The sequence below is a fragment of the Theropithecus gelada genome, chromosome 19 (assembly GCF_003255815.1).
Source record: "Theropithecus gelada isolate Dixy chromosome 19, Tgel_1.0, whole genome shotgun sequence".
Classification (NCBI taxonomy): Eukaryota; Metazoa; Chordata; class Mammalia; order Primates; family Cercopithecidae; genus Theropithecus; species Theropithecus gelada.
The window spans coordinates 2,263,361-2,277,060 of record NC_037687.1 but is presented as its reverse complement, the minus strand read 5'-3'; the positions used below and the strand labels follow the sequence as shown (position 1 = coordinate 2,277,060).

Here is a 13,700-nt window from a genome sequence, read left to right as displayed (position 1 = left end):
GATCCAGGAGGGGGCGGGACACAGTGGGAAAGGATGCAGGGCCTGAGGGAAGCAGTGGGAAAGGAGGTGGGGCCTGAGGGAGGCAGGGTCTGAGGGACACAGTGGGAAAGGAGGCGGGGCCTGAAGGACTCAGCAGGAGAGGTGGGGCCTGAGCAATGCAGTGGGAAAGGAGGCGGGGCTTGAGGGGTACAGTGGGAAAGGAGGCAGGACCCGAGGGACTCAGTGGGAAAGGAGGCGGGGCCTGAGGGACTCAGTGGGAAAGGAGGTGGGGCCTGAAGGATGCAGTGGGAAAGGAGGCGGGGCCTGAGGGACACAGTGGGAAAGGAGGCAGGGCCTGAGGAACACGGTGGGAAAGGAGGCGGGGCCTGAGGAATGCAGTGGAAAAGAGGGTGGGGCCTGAAGGATGCAGTGAGAAGGGGGCAGGGCCTGAGGGATGCAGTGGAAAAGAGGGCAGGGCCTGAAGGATGCAGTGAGAAGGGGGCAGGGCCTGAGGGATGCAGTGGGAAAGGAGGTGGGGCCTCTGAGGGAGGGAGGGACCCACCCAGCAGCAGGTGTTAGTGCCCCAGTCGGGAAGATGGTGAAAGGAACAGGTCTCGTCCCCGAGACCCCACTGTGCCCTCTGCTGTCACTCCTCCAAGGACCCCTCTGTCCGGGCCCACCAGATGGGGAGCCCAGCATGGAGCAATAGAGACCCTCGTCCACCACATGGGGCTGAGCCGGTGCCTCTAGGTTTGCATCCCAAGGCCCTATGGACAGCCTGCATTGATGACCAGGGTTGGGGAGGCCCAGGGGAACTAGGGGCTACCCAAGAGTCCCCCAGACCTGGCCAGGGCCTGCCTCTCGCCTCTGGATCTTTCCTGCAGCCCTGGCTGGATGAGTCTCTAGAGCCCTGGGGCCCACGCATTCCCCCCGACGGCGGTACCCAGCTGGCGGGTACTTACCGCCTTGCTGAGGTCATGCGGCAGATGGGCCCACTGCGGGTTGTAGAGGATGCAGTAGTCTTTGCCTCTGGGGCCCCCAGCCTCGGAGACCACATGCACCATGCCGTACTCACAGGCCACCTGCGGGACAAGGCCGGCGATCAGAGCCACAGCACGGGACGCGTGGTGCTACACCGGCCCACGGGAAACAGGCCCGAGGAGACGAGGATGCCTCCAGGAAGGGCGCCCGTGTTCACAAGGTCGTCTGGGATGCCTCCCCGTCGCGACAGGACAGACAGGGATGTGACGGTACATGGTTTATAGCAAAGACGCAGACCAGCTCACCTTCCTCAGGAGGCCCCAGGCTGGTGACCATGAGTGTGTCAGGTCACCTCTCTGTGGCTCCCGAGTTTCTGCACCAAAAGCCAGGGATCGCATCACCTCCTGGACCTCCCAGGACCAGTGGGCACGGTGGGAGAAGGACAGCCGACGGCAGAGCCCTCAGCAGGGAAGAAGGGCAGGGCCCGAGCGGACCTGGCCCTGGGCTTGGGCGGGAGGCCTGAACAAGCCTCCACACCCCCCAGGTCTGGGTGGCCTTTGACCCACAGCCCCATGAGCACTGCCTGTCCACTGGCACTCCAGGGGCACAAGGGGGTCCAGGCACATGATGGGTCCCGGACCAGGGGATGGATCCCAGGTCGGCCGGCACCCCTCAGCTCCTGCTGGAAGAACAGCAGGAAGCAGCTGAGCCAAGGGGCCTGCGGGCACTGGGTCCCGAGTGGGACAGGCTGAGGTTTGCCACAGGTCACGCTGCCACCAGCAGGACAGACAGCGTCGTGTTCCCCGGGAAGCCCCAAACCAGCAGAGTCCAGCACAGCACCTCCTCCTTCCCGGGAGGGAGAAGGAACAGCCAGTCAGGACTTCAAGTTCGTGCTCTCCAGTCTGCAGCAGCAGCAGCTCAGAGAGGGCCACAGGGAGAAGGTCCGGATCCTCTGGCAGGAGCCCCTCACACGGAACGGGGACGAGTGGCCAAAGCCGGCCAAGAGGAGCAGGGGCGGTGGCCCACCGCACCGGGACAGAGCGGGCCCAGGCCCTTGCCATGCTCTCAAAATGAAGTAAGGGGCAGGACCGGGCCCTAAAGTCCTGGACGCCTCCCAGGAGGGTCGCGGAGTAGACGGGCCTGGACCAGAAGGGCTGACCCCCGCCTCCTCAATCCAGTGCTTAACAGAGTAGGATGGAGCTATGAGGAAAGACCCAATTCCACATGCAGGAAGCTGGTGCTGCTCACCACACTTCCCACCGCGGGGACCACTGCAGACACTGAGGGGCTCTGGCCTAAGCAGAGCCACAGTTCTCCCAGCAGAGCCCAGTCCAGTCCACCCACACCTACCATCCCCACCTTCCTCCTGCTCCCCTGCCCAGGGCCCCCACCCAGCAGCTGACAAGGACATCTCCATCTCGTGAGGACACCAGTCACCAGAGGGTCCCACAGGGACGGGGCCCAGGTCCCAGCTGCTGCGTCACACTGCAGACCCTCAGTGTGGGCCCCCAGGGGAGCCCGGCCTGCACAGGGTGGAGGGGTCCCAGGAGAAAAGCCATGTGCCAGGGACCAAGGAGACCCACCCCCGCACCCTAGGCCCACCTGTTCTCAGGAGTGCCCAGGGCACTCTGCACACTGCAGGCTCCTGGGCCAGGCCTTCCGGAGCTGCAGGGCTCCTGCCAGGTTGTAAACCTCCCAGACAGCCAGCCACACCCCCTGGTCCCCAGGGGACCTGCCATGGAAACAAACAGGCTACAGCCATTCACCTCATCAGGAACAGGATGGCAACATATCTGGAGGGGGACTGAGCCGTGCACCGAGAAGGCCAATGCCACAACGCCACAAGGGCCCACAATGCAGAAGCAGCTCTGCCAAGCTGGGGCTGGGGAAGGGGAGCTCTGGCTTGGCTAAAGGTCCCGACGGTCCCTGATGCCAGACACCAACCCCAGCACACGGGCACAGACTGGCTCTCCAACAGCTGGGCCCTCACTGAAATCACACAAGGGCTCCGGCCTGGTCTGGGAGCATCTTGATCAAGGCCCTGGCGACCTCGGGGTGGCAGCATGGTGAAAGCCCACGGAGCCCCAGTCCCCGCAATCGACTGGGGATCTCATAGCACTTGGCTAATGCTGCTTCCTTCCCACACCTGCCCCAGCCCAACTCCAAGCACCTCCCGTGTGACCTCCCCCAGAGCCGAGGCAGAGTCAGGAGCCCTTTCTTTCCAGTTCTGCCCACCAGACTGCCTTCCCTGAGAGCAACCCTTAGTCTGGCCCTGGTGCCGAGCCCAGAGGGTGCCCCTTCCAACACAGCCCCGCAGTGTTCAGAACCCCTCGCACCTACTCCAGGAGGGATGTTATGGGTCACGGCAGAGGCCAAGAATCCATAGTCCGGCCCACCGTCTGTGTTTGTAAATAAAGTTTTATTGGAACACAGCCAAGCCCATTCCTAAGGAAGAGTCTCTGGCTCTGGAGGTACAACAGGAGAAACCAAGCATCCGCACCACGGGCCACGTGGGCCACAGAGCCCAGCAAAACTACTGTCTAGCCCCTCCCAGAAAACACCTGCCAAGCTCTGTTCTATGGGGTCAGGGACTTTGGTGAAAAGTGTCTTTTGTGTAAAATGGGAACCGACAGAACTGCTTCTCTGCTTCTCTCTAAAAGGGTCATTTAAAAGCACAAAAGCACATTCATGCATTTTCCTCTCCACAATTCGCAAAACTGGTTTTCTTTTTTTTTTTTTTTTTTTTGATTTTTTTTTTTGAGATGGAGTCTTGCTCTGTGCCCCAGGCTGGAGTGCAGTGGCGCGATCTCGGCTCACTGCAAGCTCCGCCCCCCCGGGTTCACGCCATTCTCCTGCCTCAGCCTCCCAAGTAGCTGGGACTACAGGCGCCCACCACCTCGCCCGGCTAATTTTCTTGTATTTTTAGTAGAGACGGGGTTTCACCGTGTTAGCCAGGATGGTCTCGATCTCCTGACCTCGTGATCCGCCCGTCTCGGCCTCCCAAAGTGCTGGGATTACAGGCTTGAGCCACCGCGCCCGGCCAAAACTGGTTTTCTGTTAAAAAAACAAGCCTATGCGTCTATCAAAGGCCAGAGAACACAGCGGCATCTCACCAGGAAGTTTCCTCATCTGCTGAGTTAAAGAAACTGGGAACTTGGCCGGGCGCGGTGGCTCAAGCCTGTAATCCCAGCACTTTGGGAGGCCGAGACGGGCGGATCACGAGGTCAGGAGATCGAGACCATCCTGGCTAACACGGTGAAACCCCGTCTCTACTAAAAAATACAAAACACTAGCCGGGCAAGGTGGCGGCGCCTTTGGTCCCAGCTACTCTGGAGGCTGAGGCAAGGGAATGGTGTAAACCCGGGAGGCGGAGCTTGCAGTGAGCTGAGATCACGCCACTGCACTCCAGCCGGGGCGACAGAGCAAGACTCCGTCTCAAAAAAAAAAAAAGAAAAAAAAAAAAGAAACTGGGAACAATTAGTCCAACGGCCACAGCTCTGAGGGCCCTGAGTTTTAGTCAGGCCCACCGAAATCTGGAGGAGCAGAAAAAGCTCGGGCTACAAGGACAGGCTCAAAGCCCAGGCCTTGACCTCCAAATCCTTCACAAATCGCAGCGCAGATGCTTCGCCACTGCACAATGGTTTAGAAACTTCTAGGCTTAGAAACCCTGCTTTGAAGTGACTGTGAAAGCATCCATGTCAAGAGCCTTTGAAACAGGCCAGTGAGTCCAAGCCGGGAGAGCCTCCCTTCTGGGAACTCAGGAGTTCCAGGAGCCAGGCCGGGTCCAGCCAGGGCCACCAGCTCCAGCTGAGATCTTGCTGAGGAATGGGCTCCATGGGTGGGGGAGGGGAGGCGTCTCATTGGGGAGGTCACTTCCTTGCTCGGGGTCACAGAATGGTAGCAAGCGAGTTGAGGACTGTCACCAAGCAGGCTTCTGCCCAGAGAGCTAGTCTCATTCTGGGCAATCGGACTCAAATTTCCAATGCCGCGAAGCACCGCCCCCAAAAGGGACAGGCCTCTCAGGGTGTATTTACAACCAAGGTTCTGGGAAGGCCAGGAGCACCTGCTCTCTCACGTCCCTCTGACACGTCCTTTGACTCCCCACCTTCCAGATAAAGCTCACACTCCTCAGCCCCCCCAGGTTAAAGTCCATGTACCCCAGCACAGAGAGCCTTCCACAACCTGGTTTCCACCAGGCGGCCTGTCATCCAGCCTAAGAGGCCAAATGCTCTGCCTTCACTCTGCCTGGGGCCACTCGCACCACTCCCCCCTCCTGTGTGCCCCTGCCCCAGCGTCCATCCACAGCCCAACCCCCAGGACCTCCTTGGTGGTGACATCTTCCAGCATTGTTCCACCCTAGACTCCAGCCACAGCCCACCCCTTGCCAACCCCAAATAACCCGCTAGCTCTCACACCTCCCAGCCCCCGCTCATGCTGCTTCTGGTGCTTCCAACACCCTTCCCCTCCTGCCGACCCGGCAAACTCCTACTCATGGCTCCGAACACCTACTTCAGGCCTGGGCATGGTGGCTCACGCCTGTCATCCCTATACTTTGGGAGGCCGAGGTAGGTGGATCACCTGAGGTCAGAAGTTTGAGACCAGCCTGACCAATGTGGTTAAACCTCGTCTCTACTTAAAAAAAAAAAAAAATAGCCAGGCGTGGTGGCGTGCACCTGTAATCCCAGCTATTCAAGAGGCTGAGGTGAGAGAATTGCTTGAACCGGGAGGTAGAGGTTGCAGTGAGCTGAGATCACGCCACCGCACTCCAGCCTGGGCGACAGCGAGACTCTGTCTCAAAAAAAAAAAAAAAAAAAAACACACCTGCTTCGGAAAAGCCTTCCCAGGCAAACTGAGTCCCTCCCTCCACAGCGTTCTGTGACCTTTCTATCTTTCTTCCACCTTTGGCTTTCCTCCTCCTTCCAAATGTCTGGGGTCTCTAGGTCCCTGGCTGCAGAATGGGGGAGTCCAGGGGGCTGACAGGGCAGCTGGGGGTGGAGGTGCGGTTCGCAGAAAGCTTCTGAGGGGGCCCTCCAGCCTTGCAGAGACCACGGGCGTTTCAGGGTAAGAGAAAAGACTAGACAACGAAGCTCCTGCAATGAGCTGCAGGCTTCCCTGGCGCCAGGTCACAACTGGAGAGCCCGTTCATCCAGATGCGACATGGTCTGACACACTTTGAAAGGGTCACTCCTGCTGTGTTGAGGATGGACTGGGGATGTGGGAGACAAAGGCAGCCACAGCAGGGGGATGGCGGTGGGGCTGGAGGAGTGGAGACTAAGAAGGAGCCCGGTGGCAGCGACGCCTTAAGAGAACTCTGAGAGAGGAGTGAAGGTTAAGGGCCGCATTTGTGAGGCTGTCCCGGGTTCCATTCCCTGAGCCACCAAACTCAGGAAAGAGAGAAGATTTGGAATTAAGAAAATAAAAGATGCAGTTATGACAGTGCGATCTCGTAGACTGTTCCCGCTAGAACCTGACACTCTACATCAAAGGATACACAATGAACATAAGGAAGGCGTGCTGGCCCTAGGCGCTGGTCACCCTGGGTAGCATCTCCAAAATCCACACCATAGTCGACCCCCCTTCTCCAGACGAGCAACTGACGCTCAAAGCAGGGAATTCCCTCGTCCAAGGTCACGGAGTAAAAGATGGAGCGGGGATACGACCCCAGTGCAGGGCTGGGCTCTTGGCCGCTCCAGGATGCTGGCCAGTCACTGGGGGTCACGCGGGACGCCTCTGGGTTCCCCCACCGCACCCCCTAGGGTGAGGTTAGCTTAGCACCGGGCCATTCCGCCTAAAGGGAAACTGAGGCTCGGAGCGGGGTGGGCGGCCGCCTGCCCAAGGCCACAGAGCGGGAGAGAGGCGTCCCCCGCGGCGGCTGGAGACCCCGAAACGGACAAGCAGAACCGGGAGATGGAGGGGGCACAAACTTCAGGCCCGGTGGGAAGTGAGGGGCGCTGCAGCGGCGGAGGGCCTCCGAGGCGGGGAAGGGAGAGAAGCCGGGGACAGCCCCGCAAGGTCACGGCCGGGCCCCGGCACCGCCGGCCGACAACGAGGGTACCGCGGATCCCCGAGGCTGGACCCCCAAGACGGGCCAAGAGGGGTCGTTGCTGCGCGTAGCCTCGGGGCCGAGAGGCCGAAGGGCCGCAGCCTGCGGTGCCGTCGGGACCGGTGCCGCGCTCACCTGGGCCGCGAGGAGCAGAAAGGCCGCCACAAGCCGCGCCAGCGCAGCCGCCGCCACCGCCGCCATATCCGCCGGTGCCCACCGCAACCGTCGGCAGATGTTTCTCAGCAACGCCCCGAGACCCCGGGCCACGCATGCGCCGCGCATGCGCTTGGCGGGGGGGGGGGGAGGTCAAAGGGCACGGGGCGGTGTCTGCGAAGAGCCGCACGACGCGACAAGATGGCGGTGAGCGCGCGGCGGAATCCGGAGCCGGGGGGCGTGGGGCTCGGGCCGCGCTCCAGGCCTCATGCGCTCTGCTTTCCCCGCAGGATAAGGAGAAGAAGAAAAAGGAGAGCATCTTGGACTTGTCCAAGTACATCGACAAGACGATCCGGGTGAAGTTTCAGGGAGGACGCGAAGGTGAGGCGGCTCCCGCCGTTGGCACCCCCGCTTTAAAATTTTAAAATAAACTCAGCAACAGAGGTGATGAGGATGCATGCAGAGGCGCCTCTTTTATTTATTTTTTTTTATGTATTTATTTTGAGACGCAGTCTCGCTCTGTCGCCCAGTCTGGAGTGCAAGTGGTGCGATCTCAGCTCACTGCAACCTCCGCCTCCCGGGTTCAAGCGATTTTCCTGCCTCAGCCTCCTGCGTGGCTGGGGCTACAGGCGCCACCACTCCTGGCTAATTTTTGTATTTCTAGTAGAGACGGGGTTTCACCATGTTGGCCAGACTGGTCTCAAACTTCTGACCTCAAGTGATTCGCCCGCCTTAGCCTCCCAAAGTGCTGGGATGACAGGCGTGAGCCGCCGCAGAGGCGCCTCTTTACACGCTTGACGCCGACTACCTTGTGCAGGCTTCCGAATTACGCCGGGAGGTAGGAACTGGTATGGTCATTTTGCAGGCGGGGAAACTGGGGCAAGGAGCGGGAAACAAACGTAACCCAAAGTCACAGTGGCGCAGCCGGTACTGGGATTTCCGGCTTGGCCTCCAGAGCAGTCCTGTGTGTCCAAGGACTGCCCCAGATCCCCACAGATCTCCCGGCTTCTCCTCTTCCTCCCTCTAAGTCAAGGTCTCTCCCGCACAGCAGTGTGGACACATTTGGGGCCGGATTCTCTGGAGTGGGGCCGTCCTGGGGCACTGCAGGGTGCTGAGCAGCATCCCTGGCCTCCACCAAGTTGTGACAACCTAAATAGCCTCAGACATTGCTTAGTGTTCTCTGGGGATAGGATCGCCCCCCGACCCCCAAGCTGTGATTGGGAATCACAGCTACTAAGGTCAGTCTCCACTCAGCGGCCAGAGGCACCTAATGAAAAAGAAATGGAGGCTTCTTGCTCCCTGCTGAAAACCTCTGAGGCTCCCCGTTGTTTTGGAGTAAAATCCGAATCCATACTTCTGATTATGACTGCAAAGGGCGGCAAAAGCACAAGTTCCACAGGTGCTTGCTCTGGGAAGCCCTCCCTGACCCTGGCGTCAGGCCCCCCATCGTTCTAGGATCCTGGTAGCACCTGTCACCGTTTGCGGTTTCGTGCATGTTAACCTGATGCTTGCCTCTGCCTGCGACTCTTCCATGGAATCTAGTGAAGACAGGGCGAGCTCTCAGAGGGCAGGAAGCATGCTGCAGCTCTTGGCGGGGCGCGGGGACTCACGCCTGTAACCCCAGCACTTTGGGAGGCTGAGGCAGGCGGATCATACGATCAGGAGATCGAGACCAGCCTGACCAACATGGGGTTTCGTGAAACCCCATCTCTACGAAAAATACAAAAAAGTTAGCTAGGCGTGGTGGCACACACCTGTAATCCCAGCAACTCAGGAGGCTGAGGCAGGAGAATCTCTTGAACCCAGGAGGCAGAGGTTGCAGTGAGCTGAGATCGCGCCACTGCACTCCAGTCTGGGAGACAGAGCGAGACTCCGTCTAAAAATAAATAAATCACACACACGCACACACACAGCAGAGAAAGGGTTTGCTCCCTGAAGGACTCACCTGATACGGTCAGGCTCACCCAGGGTGTTTCCCTCTAGATTGGCTCAAAGTCAGCTGGTTCAGGGGCTTAAACAGCTGCATAACCTAAGTGCAGGAGTGACGTCATGTCCCCTCAGAGTCACAGACCCGAGCCCACACCCCGGGGAGGGGAACCTTGGTTAGAGACCTACCTACCTCAGTGCTCACATCTGTCCCCGTGAGGAGGGCTGGCTCACTGGTCAGGCTGGTGCCAAGGACCTGAACCGCTGCGTCTGACCCCATCTCATAGGTGACGAGTTTCATTTTGCAGGGGAGGGACTTGAGCGCAGAGAGAGGGAGCCGTGGAGGTAGGAGCTAAAGCCTGTATGCAGGCGGGCAGACCTTCTCTGTAGAAGGCCAGACAGCAAATATCTTCAGCTTTGCAGCCCAGATGGTCTCTTGTCACAACCAGTGAGCTATGCCCGCAGAGCAGGAGAGCCGCCCTGGTCAGTGCCTGAGCGGGCGAGTGTGCTGGTGGGCCAGTGAAACTTTGGCATACAGAGATGAGCGGTGGGCCACTTTCGCCTCTGGTCGTAGTTCGCAGCGCAGAATGGCCAAGGACAGGCTCACAGCCCTGCCTTGGGAGAAGATAGGCAGGCAGAATAATGCCTGGGGTGCCTGCTTCCTGAGATTGGTGGGGGGCATGCAGAGGGCAGCACCCTAAGGGGTGTGGGTTGGTGTCTGGAGGAAGCACCTGAAAGATGACAGGGGTAAGAAGGAGGGTAGGGAGGGGGTGGCTGTGGGACGCCCCTCAGTGAGCGCAGAGGCGGAACCGCTCCTGGGCCTGGGCTGGAGGAGCCTGCGGGGGAGAGGAGGGGAGTCCCGGACAGGGAGGGTGGGCTGGCCTCTGCTGAGGACACGCAGCTCCCCCTTCACCCTTCTCAGTGTCATCAGACACTGCGGAGCAGGATCAGATGGCAGAGGTCACCACCGGGTCAGAGAGCCCTAACCCAAGGTGGCAAGTTGTGACCTAAGGCGGCGAGGCTTGGAGGGTGGGGCAGGCAGCGTGGAGAGAGAAGCCACAGCAACTGCCTCAGCCCCCAAAGCCTTTGCACCCGGGTCTCAGAGCATCTCTCTTGCCCGCTCCCCGCAAGCCCTGAGCTGCAGGGCTGGGATTTGTCCTTCTGTATTCCGTGAACTCACTGAGGGACCCAGCACGGGTCAGGCAGCGCAGTCATCACCGCTGTCACAGCAGAGCACTCCATCTCCCCTAGAGGAAGCCCTGTCCCCATCAGCTGTCACTGCCTGTCGCCTCCCCGGCACCCACACATCCCCTCCCTGTCTCTGTGATTTGGCCTGTCCTGGACCTTTCATAGAAACGGGATCACACGCTGCGCGGCCTTCTGTGGCTGGCGTCTCTCACCGAGCGTGACGTCCTCAGGCGCGTCCTCAGGCACATCCGCACCGTGGCCTGCGCCAGCCTCGCTCCTCTTCCCGGCTGGTGGTTCCACCGCATGCATGTGCCGCGGCCTGTTTTGCTACTGCTTTTGAGCCGAGAATTGTTTTTATGACTTTTAAATAGCTGGAAAGGGATCAAAAGAAGACTGTCTCACGATGTGGAAATGATATGAAATTCCCGTTTCAGTGCCTGTGTGTCGAGCTGACTGGCCACGGCTCAGCCACACGTGGACTCATCACCGAAGCTGCTTCCGCCCAGGCAGCCCGAGCCAGCAGCTGTGACCGGCACCCTGTGGCCCACACGGCCAGAAGTGTTTGTCCTCTAGCCCCCTGCAGACACAGTCGGCTGCCCATGGTGGGGGTCACTCTGGAGGCGCCTGTCACCAGCCCCTCCCGGGAGCCCTCCCCACCCTCAGTCCTCCATCCCTGAAGCAGTGAGCCCCATGCCTGGGCCACGCTGGGGCAGGTCCTGTACCCAAGATGGATCTCATGCCTTCTCATTTCTCTCCCCCGGTGATTTCTCCAAGCCAGTGGAATCCTGAAGGGCTTCGACCCACTCCTCAACCTCGTGTTGGACGGCACCATTGAGTACATGCGAGGTGAGTGGGGCGGTGGCTGAGGCGGGCAGCGGGATGAGGAGGGCAGTGGGGTGAGGGGGCAGCAGGGCAAGGGAGGCGGCCATGGGGCTGCCTGCTGCCTCTTCCTCTCTGAAACCCACAAAACCTCACTCTGAGGCACCAACGTGAAGCCTTGTGTTGGCCGATGGACGGGCTGAGCGCTCACCGGTCCTGGACGTCCTCACAAAGCTGGAAACTCCATTGTTGTGGGGCCTGGAGAGACGGGGAAGCTTCCCCACTGGTCTCTACATACTGACAGGGCACTTAAAATGATCGCAGCACAGTTAGAGGACAGGCTTTTTAAATGTTGTATTATTTCAGTTTTTGTTAAACTGGTGTCGCGAGGGGCCGGGCACGGTGGCTCCCACCTGTAATCCCAGCTGCTCGGGAGGCGGAGGCAGGAGAATCGCTTGAACCCGGGAGGCGGAAGCTGCAGTGAGCCGAGATGGTGCAACTGCACTCCAGCCTGAGTAACAGAGTGAGACTCCGTCTCCAAAAAAAAGAGATAAGCTGAGGTCTCACTGTGTTGCCCAGGCTGGTCTCAAACTCCTGGGCTCACGCCATCCCCCTGCTTCAGCCTCCCAAAGTGCTGGGGTTCCAGGTGTGAGCTGTGGCGCCCAGCCGAGAGCAGCCTTGCTGTGGGACCCCTCTCGGGCCCCTCTCCTCTTCTGCCTTGTTAATCCCCACTATGAACGCAGGGCCCCCATCCCCTCCCCAGAGAACCCTCCCTCATTTCCCTGCCCCTGCTCGCTCTCCTCCCCAGTGAGGCCGCCAGGTCCTCAGACTCTCCCCCCCAGAAGCTCCTGCTGCAAGTCCCCAGCCCGGCCCAGGCATCGGGGGGAGGCCAGGACTTAGAAAGAGACAGTCTTACCCCTCGGACCCATTGATACTGACACAAGATTTATTCTTGGAGCTGGCCACGGTGGCTCATGCCTATAATCCCTGCACTTTGGGAGGCCGGGACAGGAGGATCACTTGAGCCCAGGAATTTGAGACCAGCCTGGGCAACATAGTGGGACCCTGTCTCTACAAAAAAACAAAAAAAAAAATGAATTAGCCAGGCATGACGGTGCATGTGCCTATGGCCCCAGCTACTCAGGAGGCGAAGGCAGGAGGATTGCTTGAGCCCAGGAAGTTGGGGCTGTGAGCTGGGATGACGCTACTGCACTCCAGCCTGAGCGACAGAGCAAGACCGGGTTCAAGCGATTCTCCTGCCTCAGCCTCCCGAGTAGCTGGGACTACAGGCGCCTGCCACCACACTCAGCTAATTTGTTGTATTTTTAGTAGAGGCCAAGTTTCACCATGTTGGCCAGGATGGTCTCAATTTCTTGACCTCGTGATCTGCCCACCTCAGCCTCTCAAAGTGCTGGGATTATAGGCGTGAGCCACTGCACCCAGCCCAGCCTCTTTTTTTTTTTTTTTTTTTTTCTTTCTGAGACGGAGTCTAGCTCTGTCGCCCAGGCTGGAGTGCAGTGGCCGGATCTCAGCTCACTGCAAGCTCCGCCTCCTGGGTTTACACCATTCTCCTGCCTCAGCCTCCCAAGTAACTGGCGCCCGCCACCTCGCCTGGGTGTTTTTTTGTATTTTTTAGTAGAGAAGGGGTTTCACCGTGTTAGCCAGGATGGTCTCAATCTCCTGACCTCGTGATCCGCCCGTCTCGGCCTCCCAAAGTGCTGGGATTACAGGCTTGAGCCACTGCGCCCGGCCAATTTTTTTGTATTTTTAGTAGAGATGGGGTTTCACCGTGTTAGCCAGGATGGTCTTGAATCTCCTGACCTCGTGATCCACCCGCCTCGGCCTCCCAAAGTGCTGGGATTACAGGCGTGAGCCACCGCACCCAGCCCCCAGCCTCTTATAGGGTGAAAATTGGCCCCCTAGGGTTCCAGGAACCCTGCAGAGACCAGGAGGCCCGGGGTGCCTGTATTCTGGCTGGCCATCTGATAACCTGGTCCCCGGCCCTGGTGCCTAGGCTCCAGTGAGCTCCGAGACCCAGGGTAGCCGGCTGTCGCTCAGGCCTCCCTGTTCCTGTGGTTTGTGGAGTGAGGGCAGGCTGTGGCTGCTGTCTGTGGAGCTGTCGCTGGTCTCTAGGGGCTGTGGGTCTGAGCCATGGGAGCCGGGGACCTGCCCCGCAGAGTGCACCCCCTCTGGGGTCCCCACATGCTCATGGCACCCGCAGGGTGCAGGTGGGGAGGGCGGAGCGAGGGTCTTGTGTCGGTGGGAATTCTCAGAGGCCTCCTGGAGCTCCCTCAGCCCTCTCTGTCTGCTCCTTCCCAGACCCTGACGACCAGTACAAGCTCACGGAGGACACCCGGCAGCTAGGCCTCGTGGTGTGCCGGGGCACGTCTGTGGTGCTGATCTGCCCGCAGGACGGCATGGAGGCCATCCCCAACCCCTTCATCCAGCAGCAGGACGCCTAGCCGGGCCAGGGCTGCAGGACAGGCCGGAGCAGCTCGGTTCCCCACAGACTTGGCCGCCGCTCCCACCACGGTGCCGCCTGCTGCAACGGAAGTGCTTTCCTTTTTGTATAGGTTGAATTTTTGTTTTCTTAATAAAACTGCAAACCTCA

General features: G+C 59.7%; 2 protein-coding genes across 4 annotated transcripts in view; one reads left to right on the top strand and one right to left on the bottom strand.

Moving 5' to 3' along the window:
* Positions 1 to 7,359, bottom strand: part of SPPL2B (signal peptide peptidase like 2B) — a 22,305-nt gene extending 14,946 nt beyond the window's left edge. For all 3 annotated transcript variants that reach the window (XM_025366588.1, XM_025366586.1, XM_025366587.1), the window contains exons 1-2: positions 7,139 to 7,359; positions 942 to 1,061 (exon numbers count right to left, since the gene is read on the bottom strand). In XM_025366588.1, coding sequence (XP_025222373.1) covers positions 942 to 1,061; positions 7,139 to 7,285 — 267 coding nt within the window. In that variant the 5' untranslated portion in view covers positions 7,286 to 7,359. The remainder of the gene's footprint in view (positions 1 to 941; positions 1,062 to 7,138) is intronic.
* Positions 7,314 to 13,700, top strand: LSM7 (LSM7 homolog, U6 small nuclear RNA and mRNA degradation associated). The gene is made up of 4 exons (XM_025366601.1): positions 7,314 to 7,363; positions 7,447 to 7,537; positions 11,045 to 11,116; positions 13,409 to 13,700. Exons 1-4 carry the CDS (start codon positions 7,358 to 7,360, stop codon positions 13,549 to 13,551), a joined length of 312 nt encoding a protein of 103 aa, XP_025222386.1. The 5' UTR covers positions 7,314 to 7,357; the 3' UTR covers positions 13,552 to 13,700.

Excerpts from the sequence above, each read along its gene's own strand:
- LSM7 (XM_025366601.1), top strand. Across the intron at positions 7,538-11,044 it reads GTTTCAGGGAGGACGCGAAG|CCAGTGGAATCCTGAAGGGC; the intron begins GTGAGGCGGCTC and ends GATTTCTCCAAG. Across the intron at positions 11,117-13,408 it reads CACCATTGAGTACATGCGAG|ACCCTGACGACCAGTACAAG; the intron begins GTGAGTGGGGCG and ends GCTCCTTCCCAG.